This window comes from Mus caroli, unplaced genomic scaffold, assembly GCF_978045245.1.
Source record: "Mus caroli unplaced genomic scaffold, Mus_caroli_1 scaffold_9, whole genome shotgun sequence".
Lineage (NCBI taxonomy): Eukaryota > Metazoa > Chordata > Mammalia > Rodentia > Muridae > Mus > Mus caroli.
Window position 1 is genome coordinate 17,072,015 of NW_028227264.1, and position 17,678 is coordinate 17,089,692.

The following is a 17,678-nucleotide window of genomic DNA, read 5'->3' on the forward strand; positions in this document are numbered from 1 at the left end:
GCACAGGTGCCTGACCTCATCGGGAGGATGGCCTGCACTGTACAGAGCTTCCTGCACACACATAAGTCCCACTCAGCCCTTCCCACGGTATGATAATTAGGCACGGTGTTAAGACCAATCCCACCATTCCCTAAAAACCCTTATATACCTCAACCCTGAAATAATAAAGTAGAGCCCTCTCACTGGAGCTGTTTCTCTGCAAGTCCTAGTGTCATATTCACAGCATCCGAACCCTGCTCCCTCTGTCCTCATGGGCCTGGTGTCCAAAAAGGGAGACCCACAAAGTGGCAGGGGCAAAGGTTTTGAGTCAGCTATGCCGATTTCAAGTCAGCTTATTCAGCTGTGTACTGTGACTCCTGACACCCTAGCTTCCTTGTTTAGAAAGCAGAGAAAGTAATAAAGATTAAACTGATGAAGTAAGTAATAGAGGTTAAAATGGACTGCATACTAGCTGGATGTGGTGGTGCAGGCCTTTAGTCCCAGCACTGGGAAGGCAGAGGCAGGTGCACCTCTCTGAGTTGGCGGCCAGCCTTGTCTACATAGTTCCAGGACAGCCAGAGCTCAAAAAACGAACAAAAACAAAAAAAGAAACAAAAACAAAGAAATGTATAAATAACAAAAAGCAAAAACAAAACAACAACAACAAACCCTGCATATGTGGAAATGCTACACACTACCCTGATGGCAAGAAGGGTCACTGCCTCAGTCACACTGTCCTGTCCCAGCAGGTTGACAGGCAGCCTGGAAGGAAGATAAGATGGATGCTAACAGGTGGTCAGGAGATTTGTGCTGATGTCCCCCAGGAAGGACTTTTCATCTAGAAGCTACCAAGAGTTCAAAACACATGACCTGTTGCTTTTCGAGCAGTCTCCTTTTCAACTCCCAATAGTAGCTCCAAAGCCAACATCCCTTCATATCAGGAGGTCAGAGTCTAAACATTTCTCACATCCAGGAGCACAGGAGAAATGGACTAAAGGAGGTGGTAGGGACATTTTGCTGTTCTTGGGTTTTGATTGTTGAAACAGGCTCTCACTTTGTAGTCCAGTGTACCTCAGACTCACTGCAGTTCAGGCTGTGGCCCTCTTGCTGCAGCCTCTAAAGTGCTAAAATTATAGGCATGCACCACCACACTTGGCAAAAATCATTAAAAAAGCTTTTGATTTTGTTATAGGATAACTTCACGTAATATACATTCTGATTACACACTCCTCCAATTTTCCTCCCATCTTTTACCCTTCCTCCCTGCTACACCCCTTCCTACATTCACGCCTCGTTCTTGAGATTCACTGACTTTAACCAGTATTACCATGAATCTGGAACCATCCGCTGTAGCCTGTTGGGTCTTCAGTGAAAACACAACTAAAGACAATGACTGTTCCTCTCCCAGAATGTAACAGGAATCAGTAGTTCAGCCAAGAGAGGAAACTGGTAGTTTTGAATCCTGAGGTCTATTACTTTGTTACAATAATCTCTCATATTCAAAGAGGAAAAGAACTGCATTCATTGTAAATGTTAGTCTTTTACAGGCTCTGCTGATACAGAGCATCCACCATGGACCATTTTTTTATTGAGACACACTTTGTTGAGATGCTCTTAGTTCATGTGGAGGATAAGACAAGGAAAAGCTGAACGAAACTCCAGTCACAACTGTAAGGAAGAACTGAGTTTCCCTGTTCACCACTGCCCACTTGTTAAGCAATGTCCACTTCAAAAGGAGCTAGTGTTGCTGACCAGGATCCAAGAAAACAAGTGTTCCTCTCTGAATCATGCACATAACAAACATGCTTCATGTGTTCTACATGCCAGGCCTGGCGATGACAGTCTGAGTCCTCAGACCATGGACACTGAGCTGCATAGCTGACCATGTTTTCCATCTATGAATCTGCAAAGCTTAGAAGCAAACCTTTGGTCCAGTCAGCGGCAAGTTACAGAACTCTGTGATATGCATTCTGGCTCCTCTTGGTCTCAAACTCTGCTTCTAAACTTATGTAGTTTTGTTTTGTGTCTTCATCTGTCTTCATCTTGTGTTTTCTGGGATAAGACATAAACATGTAGGACATATGTACTTGAATTCATTTTTGTTCTGTTACAAGTATTTTTTTTTTCAAAAATTCTCAAAAGTTTGGCTATCCAGTCTTCCTGGCACCATTTGTTAAAGATGCTGTCTTTCCTCCAGTGTGTATTTTTGGAGTATCTGTTAAATACAGATGGCTGTGGTTATGTGTGTTCATGTTTGGGTCTAAGGATCTACATGTGGTTTTGCACCAGTTGGCTGTTTTCATTACTATGGCTCTGTGATATTACTTAGAACCTGGTATGGTAATCTCTTTAGGGCTGTTCTTTTTGCTTAGGACTACCTTGGATGGTCAGGGATCTTTTGTGCCCCACTATGAACTTTAGGATTTGTTTCTATTTCTGTAAAGAATGTCATGGGATGTTGAGTAGAACTGCATTCAGTCTGTAAACTGCATTTGGTAGGATGGTCATCTTGACAATATTAATTCTACCAATCCAGGAACATCGGATGTCTTTCCATCTTCTAACTTAAGGGCTTCTGAGCTGGCTCGGAGAGTAAAGGTGCTTGCCACCCAGCTGGAACTCTGGCTTCCATCAGTGAAAGGGCAAAGATTAAGAACCAACTCCTGAAAGCGGTCCTCTGACGACCACATTCGTGTGGTGCCCCCCTCCACACACACACATACATTCACACTAAAAATAAGTATTAACAAAATTAACATTCCCAAAAGCTTAAGAACTATAATTTCTGCCATTTACATAAAGCATATTTGACAAACAAGTGCTATACAAAATGTTTTGTTTTACTAATTTTTCAACTTTAACCTTTCCCAGTCAATATTTATAATGTTTCATTAAATATTTAAAAAGTATAATTTAAAGCCACCATAAAGGGCTATAACTAGAAGCCTTTGTAGGATCAAATGCTTTTGGCTCAATAGGCATTTTTTAAATTAATGAGTTTATTTATTCATTTACACTAGGAGATGGACAGGGTCTCATTTGGTAGCTCAGACTGACCCAAGACTTGCAATCCTCCTGCCTCTGCTTCCCAAAGCCTGGGATTATAGATATGTGAAACCATGCTTAGCTAACAGAGAGAAGTCCTGGGTCCAGTACCTAAGAAGATGTGGATATAAGGCATTCAAAACAAACTCAGCTCCCAGCACTGTCCAGCTAACAGCTCAGCAATCCTGAGAGAATGCCACTGAGTATATATGCAGGCAAATGTGGCACTCAATAGGTGCCTTCCAAGTAACTTACATCTGTGCTAGCGTTCATTTATGACCATCAGCTGCAGCTACATTAAATATAAAATTATGTCCATACAAACAGTACATTCTAAAAAGGCAACCTCATTGACATGCCATAAATGATATATGATCAAGAAATGTGGTTTATTTTGATTTTTATCAACAGGAGTGGTTATATTGTACATCCAAAATGACAAATTAATAATAAAATATATTACTGTCCATGTAATCTACTAACCTCCCATATTTTATGTCATTTTACAATATAGAGATAACATTTTAATAGACATTACAAGATATATTATAACAACAATTATTCTTTAGGATTCCAGAAAACATGGTTTATGTACCAGGACTACAATATGACACAATGTCTTTATCAGATGCCTCAAAATGTAAGTTTGAGAATTGTGAAATCTCAGTACATATAAAGGCCCAATTTTACCCTTTCAGTAGTTAGTGCTCTGATGCTAAGTAAGTAGTCCACCAGTCACTATCTGTTTCTGACTAGAGCAGCGTGTCTTAACCAGGAACCGCGAGACAAACAGGGTCATAGATCTTTATGGTTTCATCCCAGGAACAGTCTGCTACCTACAAAACACAAACAGAGTCAGAAAAACATGCAGAACACAAAATTCAAAGCTAGCAGCAGATGCAAGCTTTGATCACCTGGCATGTAAGTTGTCCACAAGCAAGCACAATTTTAAATACAATACACAGGGCTGTGTTTCTGATTGAAAGCTATTTTTTCTTTTTAGGATACATTCTGGGGACTGCTTCCACCTGACTGAAAGTGCCTGCACGTTTCCTCCCTCGCTGGAGAGGTACAAAGGCTCTTGCCTCCTGAGACAGTGCTGAAAAGCAGTGTGAGCCTGAGAAAGAGGCTACTTGCTCAACAGACAGCTTAACATGTTCCTGACAGTAAAGACATAGGGAGGGAACAAAGAAGAGCACGTGGCCATAATACTTGGAGAGATCTGGATACAGGCAGAAGGTATAAGCTGGGTGTCAGTGGATGCACAAGGTATAGCTCTTCAAACCACAAAATGGCTCACCTGAGGTCAGTCTGGAACACACCCTAGCATATCCCGTGGGCTAGCACCAAGACTTCACAGAGCTATAGCTTTTTTTTTTTTTTTTTTTTTTTTTTTAATCAAAACTAGGTAAATATAGCCATGGCATATCCATATCACCACAGATAGAGTGCTTGAGATCAATGACATTGGTGAATATTTTAGCACTCCTGTGTGCCAACTACTAGGCAACATTCTACACAGACCCAAAGATAGGAATGAAACAAACGTGTCCAATAGAGTTCAAAACTAAAACATCAGAGAACAGGGGCTGGAGCAACCACTTATCAGTTAGCAACACTGGCTACTCTTCTGGTGGACCCAGGCTCACTTCCCAGCACCTACAACAGTGCACCACCATCTGAAACTTAAGTAGTCAGACCTCCTCTTCTGACCTCTGTGGGGGACTTTTGGGATAGCATTGGAAATGTAAATGAGGAAAATACCTTACCAGGAGATAGTGAACAAGAAGTGGCAGGCCAATGAAACTAGACTGTTCAAAAGAGCAGGAACACCCAACATCATAGCACTCGTAACAGCACAGCTGAAGGGATACCAGCAAAAAGCAGGGCAGGACTCGGGCCCAGCTCCCTGGCTGGGGATGGGGACTAAGATTAGCTGGTGTATTGTCCTGCATTCTATGACTGTGATAAACCACTGACCAAAAGCAACTTCACGGAGCAAAGGGTGTATTTTAGCTTATAGTTTGTAGTCCAGCATGAAGGGAAGTCAGGGCAGGAACTAAAAGGCAGGAACCTGAGGGAAGGAACTGAAGCAGGGACCATAGAGAAATGCTGCTGACTGGCTGGCTCCCTGTGGCTTAGCTTTCTTATGCCACCCAGGACCACCTGAGAAGGGGTAACACTACCCACAGTGGGCTGAGCCCTGTCACATCTATCATTAATCAAAAAGATATCCTACAGACTAGCAACCAGGCAATCTGACTGAGGCACCCTCTTAACAGAGGTTCCTCCGAGGTAGCTCTATCTTGTGTTAAGCAGGATATTTAATCAAACTCTGGAGCCACCTATCCGCACAGTTTACCACGGAAGAGACAAGAGAACTTGCCAGCTCCCACTGACTACTTGGCATCCACAGCTCCTTAGCTCCAGCCAGGTGTTTAAGGTGACTGGGTTTTAAAGCAGGGAGACTGGTCCAAGAGGACAGATGTGTGCTATCTGCTTCCCACTCTCCCACCTCACTCAGGACACAGACACTGGTTAGAACGTAAGCTGCCTCAAGGTGTACAAAGTGGGGCGTTTACTGGAAGACAGTACAGCTGACCAGATCACAGACTGCAAAGCCTAGCGTGGCCAGCAGCAGATCCTGGTGGGCAAAGCAGGAAAGCTACTAAGTGACAACTTAAGGTGACATCTGGTCCTTGTCTAGTACATTCATATGAGAGACACGGGTCTCCAAGTTCAACGTGCAACCCTTTTGTAAAGAATCACTCCATCGTTTTCACAGGGTGAAGTATGGTTTTCATTCTTTGACTTTAAGACAGGGTCTCAGGATGTAATCCTGACTGGACTCATATGGGCAGCAAACCTCCTGCTTCTCTGCTCTGGCGTGCTGACATTACAGGTGTGTGTCACAAACACCTGGATGAGGTTTTTAACTCAGATGCTTGTTGGCTGAATTCTACATCTTATGCTTGTGAGGTAAATGTGCCATTTTTTAAATTAGAAAGCTTATACTCAAATTCAAAGTTTAAATCTTTTTCTAATGACTAATACTCCATTATTTATATAGTAGTGCTTTCTAGAGAGACCACGTATCTTTCGAATGTAACTACTGGAATTTCATCATGAGAAAACAGTTAATGTTTATTAGATATGTAGAGATGATAAACTGAAATGAAGTAATAATGCCCATGTTCCCAAAGAAAGAACTGTGGAGGCAATGTGTAGAGAAACATACACAGATCTGCACCTGGCTTACACTCTGGGAACTAAGAGTCAGTGAGCATGCAAAAGATCAGGACTAACGCTACAGAGAACAAGGAGTTCTAAAGATAAATTAATATATAAAGAGAATTCAGTTATATAAGCGGTCATATTACAGGCCAAGTACCACAGACCTCACAACAGAAAAGGGCTCTCCCATTTAGACATAATAAGGATAAAGGAAGAAAGAAAACGCAAGGACTGTATGAATCATGATCAGAGAGAAAAATATCAAAGAAAAAAATGTCTTAAGTGCAGGTCAGTAAGCTAGTTAACAAGGGAAGACGGAGAGTTCCTCTCAGCAATTATCCTTAAAGAGGGACTGCAGACATTTTATTTGTCAGGTTCTAAACCTTTAAAGAGATCTTAACACTGTCAAGAAGAAAGGTGGTGTAAGACCGCCTTTGGACCTATTTTCTCAGATCTTTAAGAATAGAGACATTAAGAAGAATGAAGATTATAAATACTCAATTCACAGATAACATCAGCAAGGTCCTGTTAAGATCACAAGGTTAAAAAAAAAAAAAAAAAAGACGTTTTTGAGTGGGTATGAAAGATACTGCAAGAGAGAGGTATTTTCTAAGAGAATAAAATATGAACAAAGGGTAAAACTTCACTGGCTTGCAACCAGTGGCCACACGTCATAAGAAGGATAATTAAAGGACATCAAAACTAACTTTAGCCATCAAAGCCATCAATAATGGAGAGCATGGCAAACTTTACTTAACTACAAACTCTTTCCAGCTCCTTAAAGCTCAAGCCCCAGAACAGAGTGGTATGTGACTTCCGAGGTTAGTCCCATGATGCTTTGCATCTTTTGCACTTGCTCTCTTAGAAGCATACAATGGCTAGATGAAGCTGAGCTTCTCCAAAGGACTCATGGTCTAGATGGCAACCAGACAAATGTGAATAAGATCACGACAGACAGACAGGTCACCACGCTCTATTTAAGCTGCCAACTGTCAGGAACCATGTGAGGGCCCCAAGTGAGACAACACAAAGAAATGATAGGCTCAGGTTGCTGACTCACAACCCTATGAGCAGAGAGCAAACTGGTTGAGGCCACTAAACTGTGGAGTAGTTTAAGTACTAAAAGAGAACCCTTAAGAGGGGAAGAGGAGAGGGAGAGAGAGGGGGAGGGAGTGCTTGTTCAGTGTGGGAAAACTGATGGGGTAGCCTCTGGCCTCAGAGCAATAAGCGAGACTCCCTTCATCGGAAGGGCTTTTCCTTCCGACTTTGTCTGGAGAATCCTAAGCCCACCTATAGCCTCAATTAGATGACAGGATCAATTTCCCTTCTCCTGACAAAACCTGTTCAGCCAGTACCTGGGATTCCTGAAGTGCTTCCCCATGCTAATGAGGCATTCCAGGTACCCTAAGCCTCCCAGCCAATGACCTGTGCCCATCCTGGATGTTCCTACCCTTAGTCCCCCAAAACTTTATAAGCCTTGAATCACCCTGAGTAAAGCTGATCTGCCTCCTGAGAGTTTTTCACAGAACACACTCACAGGACTATAGAACCCAGAGCAGGGAGACCCACAGTTCCACATTTGTTAGGCCCTAGTTTGTTTTTTTGTTTGTTTGTTTGTTTTTGTTTTTGTTTTCTGAGACAGGGTTTTTCTGTATAGCCCTGGCTGTCCTGGAACTCACTTTGTAGACCAGGGTGGCCTCGAACTCAGAAATCCACCTGCCTCTGCCTCCCAAGTGCTGGGATTAAAGACGTGCGCCACCACCGCCCAGCTAGGCCCTAGTTTGAACCACAGCAGAACTTGGAGGAAGAAAACCAAATGTGTTCTAACTCTACTAAAGTTACATATGTGACGAAAGGATAAATATTGGTTGAGATCATCATCCTAGCTTGAAAGAAAAGAAAGGTTACTGTCTAAAACAAAATATAAATAAAATGGAAAGGAAAAAGCATAAATTTACAGTGAAGAGTATGGCAAGAACATGAAAGAAAAGACAGAATGTAAGTGGGTCTTAGGACTCAGTGTTGGAACATCTTTTCTTCAATAATAGTCTAATAGTTCAAAAGTCTTAATCAAAACCAACTCTCCAGCATTCACTTGCTTTTATGGGCCCTTAACTGGCATGGGCCATTTACAGCACAGTTGTTGATAGGATTGATTGGGCTTGCGGGTTTTTACATACAAGAGCAAATGATCTGGGAAGAGAGAGGATTTTCTTTTCCTTTTCAGTTTAGATACTGTACTTATTTTACATGTTTGAGTGTTCTGTCTGAGTGTATGCCGTGTGTCACATGTAGACTGGGTGTTTGAAGGTTAAAAGAGGATCGGTTCCCTGGAACTGGAGCTATGGGTGGCTCTGAGCCATCAGTGGGACCCACTGCAGAGCCTCTGCAAAGGCATCCCACACTCGTCATAACTGCTGAGCTGTCTTTCCATCCCCAGGGCTTTTCATTTCCCTTTCCTGATTAATTCCTCTGGCTAAGACTTCCAAAAATATTCTAAACAGAAACTGTAAGGGTGGGCATCCTCTGTCGTGTCTTTACTACAGAGGGGGTGCTTTCGTCTTATATTGGCTATTACAGTGAGATAACTATTTCATCCTCCCTTAAAATTTTTGGCCAACTACCCCTTTTTCTAAATGTCTTAAAGGTTTTATACATTTATATTTATTATCTGCTCTTGCATGTAAAAACCTGTAAGAGCAATCCTATCAACAACTGTGTAAATGGTCTAGCCCATTCCAGTTAAAGGCACATTAAAAGCAAGTAAATGCTGGAGAGTTGGTTTTGTTACAATTACCTTCAGATGATAACTTTAACTATAGTCAGAAGAATGATGTTTTTTACAATGGTGTCTATTTGCTTATAAACTATCCCCCATGAACAAGCCTTATCTGTCTACCAGATACCCCATTTAAATACCGAAAATGAGATGTCTCAAACAAACCTGTGTATATGTGTGCACATGAACATGGCATATGTGTGGATATACGATTGTAGGTACACACAGAGGTTGGAGGACAGTTTCGGGTATTAATCTTCCCCTTCTACTGTGGGTGAGCAGAGTCTCACTGTTGAGATACACACTGTTGCAGAGGCCAGGCTAGCTGTCCTGAGAGCTTCTGTAGACTCCACTGCCTCTGCCTCCCACCTTGCTGTCAGGGTGTTGGGATTACAGATACACACTACTACTTGGGGCTGCCCTTGGGGTCTAGGAATCTGAACTCAGGCCCTTATTCTTTGATGGAAAACGCTTGGTTCAGTGGGTCATCCCCCAGCCTCTGAAGCAAATGTCTTAACTGTTCTATTTCATACTGCCTGCTCTTCTCCAAGCTCCCAAGATCAGACCACTGTCCTCCTGCCCTCCAAGGGCCGGACACCTTGACCCTCTGCCCATTGTCATTAGTGACCACCATTGTTCTATCTTTAAAGGTTTAGGTAGAACCATAGGAAAGTCCCAGTGTGTAGAACACAGTTCAGTCTAGTACATTATCAGTCTTTCCATCTCAAGGATTCTAACTCACCAATATTCTTTTCCTCTAGGTAATTTCAAGAGATTACAAGCTGGCATCCTAGCTTTCACTTTACCTAGAGTCTATTAGCCTACAGCTACCAGAATTGTCTTTCAAAGACAAATCAAATTTTACCCATTTCTGTTCTTTTAACAAATCCAGTGTGGTCTGTATGCCCTCATACAATTCCCAACTCTTCTTGCGTCCCATCATTTTCCATCTTGTTCTCTAGGCTCCAGCCACAATGTCCTTCCCAAGGTGGCCATCAAGTCAGCAAGAGAGCCTTCACCAGAAACTGACCTTGATCCTTTAGCTAGGACTTCTGGTCTAGCAAAAATAAAGCTACCTAGCCTGTGGTATTTTGTTTTAACAATCTGAACACATATATAGGAAAAATATAAAATTCTTTAATTCTCTCACATTCAGCATTTTAAAAATATGGTAAGTAAGCCCCTACAAATTTTTAAATTCTAGCATTTAAAAACTAATACTGTAAGGCAGGAAGAGATGCATTTTTTTTATCTCTTGTGTTAGCTGCTCCCTGACAATGTTATCGTTGTCAGTTGACTCTTCATGTCCTCAATATCTGCTCACTCAGCAAGATCTGAGGTAAGCCTCAGTTCCTCTGCGTCTCTTAAGGCAAATATCCATCCTAATTATACCCCTCCCAGACGGATCACAGCCGCCCAGTGGTCTGACTTAACAGACTAACTTCTTTATAATGGCAGGAGGCATGTTTATTTGTAGTCCTCCTCAAATGTCTCCAATCAGTACCTCCACAAGGTTCTGCATATGAAAATGTATGTTGAAGGGACATATGAGAGGAAGTAATCCTATTGCTACGGTCTCCTGTCTGGCACATCTGAATTATGGATTACAAGGTAAAGATCCCTGCTTCTTCACTCCTAGATGCTCTCAACAACAACTACACTTCCTTAGTATAAATGAAATTTGGTTAACCAAATGTTATTGACACACATCAATTGCCAAGCTACAGACAAATAGATGCCTTGCAATAAAATCTCTAATTGTTTAAGGATGTATGTTCTAGTTGATTTATAAACCTCTGATTGGTCAGGTTTAATAACTCCGGACTGTAGGAGATCTAGGAAACAGTGGATATTTTTCAGGCTGGCATGAAGAACTACCAGAAGCAAGGACAGAGAGGAGCTACGGGTGTTATCACAGTTCTGGAAGGCATCTACAGAGAACAGGTAATAAAACTATGTATCAGTGGATTCTCAATGTACATTTGTGTCTGACCCTTTTGTACTGCCATGTCTCAATGGTATAATAGCAAGTAAATACAACAACCTTCTCTTCAACTATCAATAACCAATGTTTTTCAGAAAAGGAACTAGATTATTTAAGACACATTATATTTACACTAAAGACAATTCTCTTTCATTTTCTTTTTTAATAGGTTATTAAGCCAATTTAAAACAATTATTTTGCTGATAATGTGAATATTCAAAAGCTTATTGGAACTATTTTAAAAAGAACTGTGTTGTTAAGTATGTAAAGTAAAATAAGGCTGTGTGGTTGTGGATATAATAGTGAAAAATGGGATTTTTTTTCTTTTTAACCTCTAAAATTTAGCACAGAAGTGAAAGTCTTTAATCAGCCTAGAATGTCCACGTGTGGTCAAGCACCTTACCACTTAACATATGAGCTTGTGAGGCTATTTCTGACCTGACTTTACAACTTGTAGCACTAAAACAGCCTCTTAATGAACTCTAAAAAAATATCTCAAGTTCTCAAAAGGACAGAAGAAGAAATATTAGTTTACTGACTGAAAGAGAAATTTTCTCCTGCTTTGTTCTGTGTGAGGCCTCCCATTGGGCCGGGGTGTGGGGATGAGGAGACAGTACAGACAGAGACAGCCTGTCAGCTGTCGATGCCCTGTTCTGAGAGGAGGACTGCAGGGTCCGAGCTGCCAAGCTCCAGGGACAGAACATCCATCCCCCTTTCCTCTTCCCTTTCCCCCAGCCTCAGGGAGAAACCAAAGTCTCCAGCACTTTAGACAGGACATTTGGAGGAAAGGTTCCGTTTCCTGTTAGAGAACTCAAACCTTCCCTCCCTCCCCACATTTATTACCCAGATCATCAAGGACACACAGGATAGACCTTCTGAGGAAAGCTGAGACACTCTCTTCCTCCTCTGTTCCCTGCCCTCTCACACTCACTCACAGGCAGAGACGTCAGGTTTGCTGAGTGCACACCCTACGGGCCCCAGGGTCCATGTCAGAGCTGCTTATTAACTGTGCACGTAGAAAGTCCATGAAACTGCATCCATTACCTGAGTGGGGCTCTGGAGACTCAGGTCTAAGCCACAAGTAAACTCTGTGTGATGCTCCACTGTTTCCAGAAGCGGATCAGGCTTTGAAAAATTCCAGAATCTGTGACAATAAAGAGGGAGAGGGAGAAAAAGAAAATACAATTGCTAAAACCCTTCTATTAGCAAGTAGATATATGGCATAGAAAAGAGTTTATCACAGCAGGCACAACTAACTCATCAATGCCCGTCCCACCATTGATTTACATAAAACATCTATTAAGGAAAGTATATACCCCATTCTAATAGCTCAAAGAACAAAACAGAATTACTAATCTGCCAAGTTTTTTTTAAAAATTACTGTGTTCTCATTTTGATAGCTTATAAAATGGAAGTTTAGAACATTTTTGTTTAGAAAAAAAAAATGTTAAACTCTGAAGGTCATTTGGGATGAGAAACAGTGCTTCCCGTTCCTAGGTGTTTCTCAAAGCAATCATGTCTGGAAAACAAGAATATTGGATTAGATGAACTCTTAACATTTTGTGATTTTTAAACTCTATTTCATTTCTTAACAAGTAATATGAAAAGCACTTAGGTTTAATTTACATTTCAACAGCAATTCAAGTTCTTTAAAGTGAATCTGTTCTCTTGTGAATATCACTGTAAATGCTGAAACCTTCTTTTCAGGCCTAGCCTTTCTTAGAGATTCCCAATGAGCGTCATTTCCAGAGTCAAGCCACTATTTTATATTCTACTTCTCCTTTATAAACTGAGAATGACAATATTTACCATAATGCAGCTCTGATTTCTGTTGTTCAGAAAATTTTTCTCTATTTTCAATGTAGAAATTAGTACTTGAGCTTTCTAAAGCTTTGTCTGCTTAACATCTTTTTATTTATTCTAAACACACTATAAACCACACCAGCATCCTAGGCATCATCTCATAATTCAGCTTTTCTAACGATGCACAGTATGCAACATGCTGGAGGCTGGGCTGGGCTCTCTGAAAGAGAGCAAACATACAAAACCAACAGTCACGGTTTGTTTAACCTGGTGGTATTATTTCCCTAATAAACACAGTGCTGGCCTTATTAAGTTTTGAAAAGGACTGTTGCTATGGATAATCTCCTGTGTGGGTAGCAGAGAGATACTAAACAAATAGCTCATTTATCTGATTACTGAGAGCTACAGAATATTTAGGAAGAGGATTTTGCTTTTGAAAATGTGTCTTTTCAAGATAAATTGAGGGTACAAGCCACAGACCTCAGAAATGCTAATGTAGTTTTCTTGTTTTTGCATACTTGTTCCTAGACAGTGAATTGTACAAAGATCAAATTTTCTGAATCTTAATGATGTTTATATAAGCAAATATTATAAGTAAACTTGTAACTGTACAGTTTTGTTTCTAAAAACTAGTTATACACTAATTTGCATTTTTTGAGACAATAATCAGATGATTTTGCATATGTATTCAAAATGTTCCAACCATTCATAATGATTTTTAAAATATGCATTTAGTATGACAAAAATGAATTAAGGGAAAGTTAAAGGTAGGAGAGTAAGTTGGACCGGTCAATGAGATTAATAAATAGCAATACATTCCATGAAGTCGTTTGTATGTGCTTGACAGAAAGAAGCTTGAAGATGCTAAGCTTTCTAGCGGCCACCGGGAAAGAAACACGTCATCAGGCCCTGGGCTTGCATGTGTAAGCACACTGCTCACTCGGGAGGAAACTCTCGGTTTGAGAAATTATAGACTAGATTACCTTTATATAATGAAAATGTTATTGAGACCTCTTGAATACACAGAGATGTGCCACCAGCTGCCACTTGTCAGTCAATGGCATCCCCCAAAGGATCTTTAGTGGTCAGCTGTATAATCAGGGTACTCGGCTCTTTGATTTCACTGTGGAGTTAGGTTTATTTCAATAGTAGGTAAGCTAAGTCATCTTTATATAAAGGGTAAACTTCTTACAAGTCTTCAGAGAGAATAATGAGCTACAGGACCCAGGAATACAATTCTGTTATTGCTGTTGTGAGCCACTTAAGGTAATGCTGCCTGAGAACAAGAGTGGGCGTCGTATACTGCAAAGGCCTAAGACAGGGCTGCAAGCACGAGGAGGCTGAGAGACTTTAGGCGTCCGTCGGTCGGATGTGCTCAGTATGCAACCAAATGGGCCCTGCAGGCCTCGGAGCTCCAAACCCAGTCTGAGCCACCAAACTTCAGGAGTATCAATCAAGTATTTGCGTGAGTTTATTAAAAGAAAAAAAAAAAGACCTCAAACAAAATTCACATTAAAAGTTCCTATAATTTTAAAAACTAAAAGCCTCAAAGTAAAACGCCAAAACAACCTGTCATTACCAAAGTATCTCAGAAGCACACATGAGAAGCCCTGAGGTGAAAATGAAGAGAGGCTGTAATTCAGAACAGCAACAGGACAGTGGCCAACCGTGGCCAACCGTGGAGGGAGAGCTGTGATTCTCCTTTCTTCTCTCTGCCACGTTTTTGTTTCCCTTCAGTTTTTTGGGACAGTCTTATGTAGCCCAGGGTAGCCTTGAGTTAAATGTGCATCTAAGGCTGGTCTTTTTTTTTTTTTTTAATGAATTATTTATTTATTTTATGGATACGAGTACACTATAACTGTCTTCAGACACACCAGAAGAGAGCATCAGACCCCTTTATAGAAGGTTGTGAACCACCATTGGTTGCTGGGAATTGAAGTCAGTGCTCTTAACTGCTGAGCCATCTCTCCAGCCTAAGGCTGGTCTTAATCTCCTAAGTGCTGGGATGACAAGTATGCTATGCTACACCCTACCTCTGAAGCTTCAATTTTCTCAAGGAAAACAAGAGCCAAGAAAGTTAAAAAACATGCACACGCACACACACACACACATGCACATATGCATATATAGATATGTATGTATCTATGTATAGATACACACATATATATACATATATACATACATACACACACATACACTAATACTGCAATTTAAATTTATTTTTGGTACACTAAAATGTATTTTTAAAATATCATTAAATGTGGTATATCTAAAAAAAAAAAACAGACTAGGCAGTATGCCAGCAGACTATGATTATCTTCAAATTGTAAGTAGTTTTCATAAGAGAAAAATTACTTGTAATAGCAGCCATGGTGGGTGCTCCGGCATGTGCACTTCCAGAATGGATACACTCAACTCCAGTCAACCGACACGAGCTATGAGCGGCAGAGTGTGTTTCTCTAGGACTCCTTACTGAAGTGAGCAGCCTGCTCTTTCCTTGCAACCCTCTTCTGGACTCAGCACAGCAGAACAGGGGCTGTTCTCTTCTGGTAGGAGTCGCGCAGAGACACCATTAGCTGGGCAGATAAGGCACACTGTTTCCAGTGCAATGCTTGTTTTGGTGCAGCATATACAGTACTTGGAGCCTTTTTGTCTCTTGGCTGATAAAATCACCGACTATTTAAGCTCTCTGATGGGAAGTAAATACAGGACAAGACTCCAATGATTGCAATATGACAGAGCTGTGGAGCATTTTTCATTTAAATGGGAGATTATATTACAAGTTACTTTTTGCCTTCTGACTCCACTGTCCTTTAACAAAGCAAGTATAAAGCATTATTAAATAGAATATCAAAATGATCTTAAGAATTAAGCAGGAGCTAGTTTGTTTCACTGAGATGTAATCTGAAATATCTATAGTAACACTTGTGAAGTTTAGGCAAGAGGTGAATTTAGCACAACTTTTAAAGCACTCTTTTTCCCTTGACTCACTGCGGCCTATGGGCTGGCTATCAACTCTTTCTGACTCTGCTGCCACCGGAAAAGACAAGGGCCTGCTTTGGGTACTTTCTATGTGGTGCACGTGCATTAGGTATAGCTGTGTTTCACAGTTTTAAATACATGGCACCACCATAATCTACTCCACTTGTGCTGCTAACGGTCAAGTCTCTAGAATACAGAAAAAGAACAAATGTCACTTCATTCAGACTCAGGGGCAAGGAAGGTGCTGTATGAGAAGCCGCCGACAGTCGGACTATCTCTTGTAGCCTAGGTTGACAGTGCTCATTTGGAGAAAGCAGTGATCGAAGAAGCTATGGATTAGAGGTAGATTTAAGTAGAATAAGTGGGATGGTTAATGGAACAGAGAAATTCAGAATGAGCCATGTTTCTGGGTCTGTGGATTAATTTACAGACCTAGCATCCTCTCGTAGCCTCTGAGCTCCTTCAACTGAGGGACAAGGTCTTAGTCTTTGTACCTTTTGCATGTATAAAAGTGTCTGACACTATTTGGTGAGAGCACTAAACTGGCATGTGGGTTCAATCTCTAGCACTGAGAAACAGTGTCTGCTCCACAGTCCACCAAAGGATGCCAGGGGTGAATGAAAAGACAAATGAGCACACTGAGCACATACCAGATAACAGAAGCCAGCCGCACACAGACAGACCCAAATAACAGGCCATGGATGCATCCCCATCTGTGCCTGAAAATTCCAACTCAGTGCCTTCCCTGGAAAAGCTGACCTTAGGAAATGCTGGTGCCCAGTGAACTAAGTTTAGGAGCCGCCATGTAAACGCAGTGCTTCTTAAGTATACTTCAACAGACACAGAATTGGTAAATCTCCCCTTAGACCAAGAGCACTTTCAGGTAGAAAGAAAAAGCCAACAAAGTGATTCTTAACCCTGGCTACACTGAAATCAAGTGAGAAGAAATGTTAAAAAAAAAAAAAAATAGCCAGGTGGTGGTGGAGCACGCCTTTAATCCCAGCACTAGGGAGGCAGAGGCAGGGGCAGGCGGATTTCTGAGTTCGAGGCCAGCTTGGTCTACAGAGTGAGTTCCAGGACAGCCAGGGCTACACAGAGAAACCCTGTCTCGAAACAAACAAAATCAATGACTGAGTCCCCACTGTAGAGGGAGGCATGACCCAGCAACTGAATCACTGATTTTTAGTTTTCAAACTTAAACTCACATCAGAATCACCTGGAGGACTTAGTACAAACAAATTGAAAGGCTCTGGAATTGCCCAAGAAGTTTTGGAAGAAACAAGTCCCAAGTGCTGGTTAGGTGGCTGTCCCAGGACGGTACTGTGGGTATCACTGCCCCAAGACCGCTACAAATGAGAACTTATTCACACTCTTTTGACTCCAGCAAGACTCTGGGGAGGGACAAATATTTTAGAGACAAAGTCCCAGAGGTAAAGTAACTCGCTGTTATTTCATGTGAATTATCTTTGCCTACAAGGCTGTTTTCTTCTACGTTATTAATAGAAAGCAATGAAATACAATGTTAGCTCCTTCTTCCCAGTAATAAAAAAAATAAAGATGATCCAAGTCTGAGTCTCCACTTTATCTTCAGCAAGGTTACTCAGGTAGCACTGTGGATGGTGCTTTTGTGTTATTTATAAACATGCTTTTGAGGGTCTGGGGAGATAGCTAAATCAGTAATGTGTTTGCTGTACAAGCATGAGGACCTGAGTGCCACTCCCAGGACCCATGTAAATAGCCAGACATGATATGGTGGTGACAAAGTCAGGAGGCTCAATGGCAGCCAGTCTAACCTAATCCAGAGAACCAGGTTCCACTGAGACCCTGTCTCAAGACACACACACACACACACACACACACACACACACACAC

General features: G+C 41.3%; 1 protein-coding gene across 1 annotated transcript in view; it reads right to left on the minus strand.

Moving 5' to 3' along the window:
- Positions 1-3,394: 3,394 nt before the first annotated feature.
- Positions 3,395-17,678, minus strand: part of Pex7 (peroxisomal biogenesis factor 7) — a 49,962-nt gene continuing 35,678 nt past the window's right edge. Inside the window, exons 9-10 of the mRNA XM_021174998.3 lie at positions 12,066-12,165; positions 3,395-3,860 (exon numbers count right to left, since the gene is read on the minus strand). Of these exons, the coding sequence (XP_021030657.1) occupies positions 3,792-3,860; positions 12,066-12,165 (169 nt within the window). The 3' untranslated portion in view covers positions 3,395-3,791. The remainder of the gene's footprint in view (positions 3,861-12,065; positions 12,166-17,678) is intronic.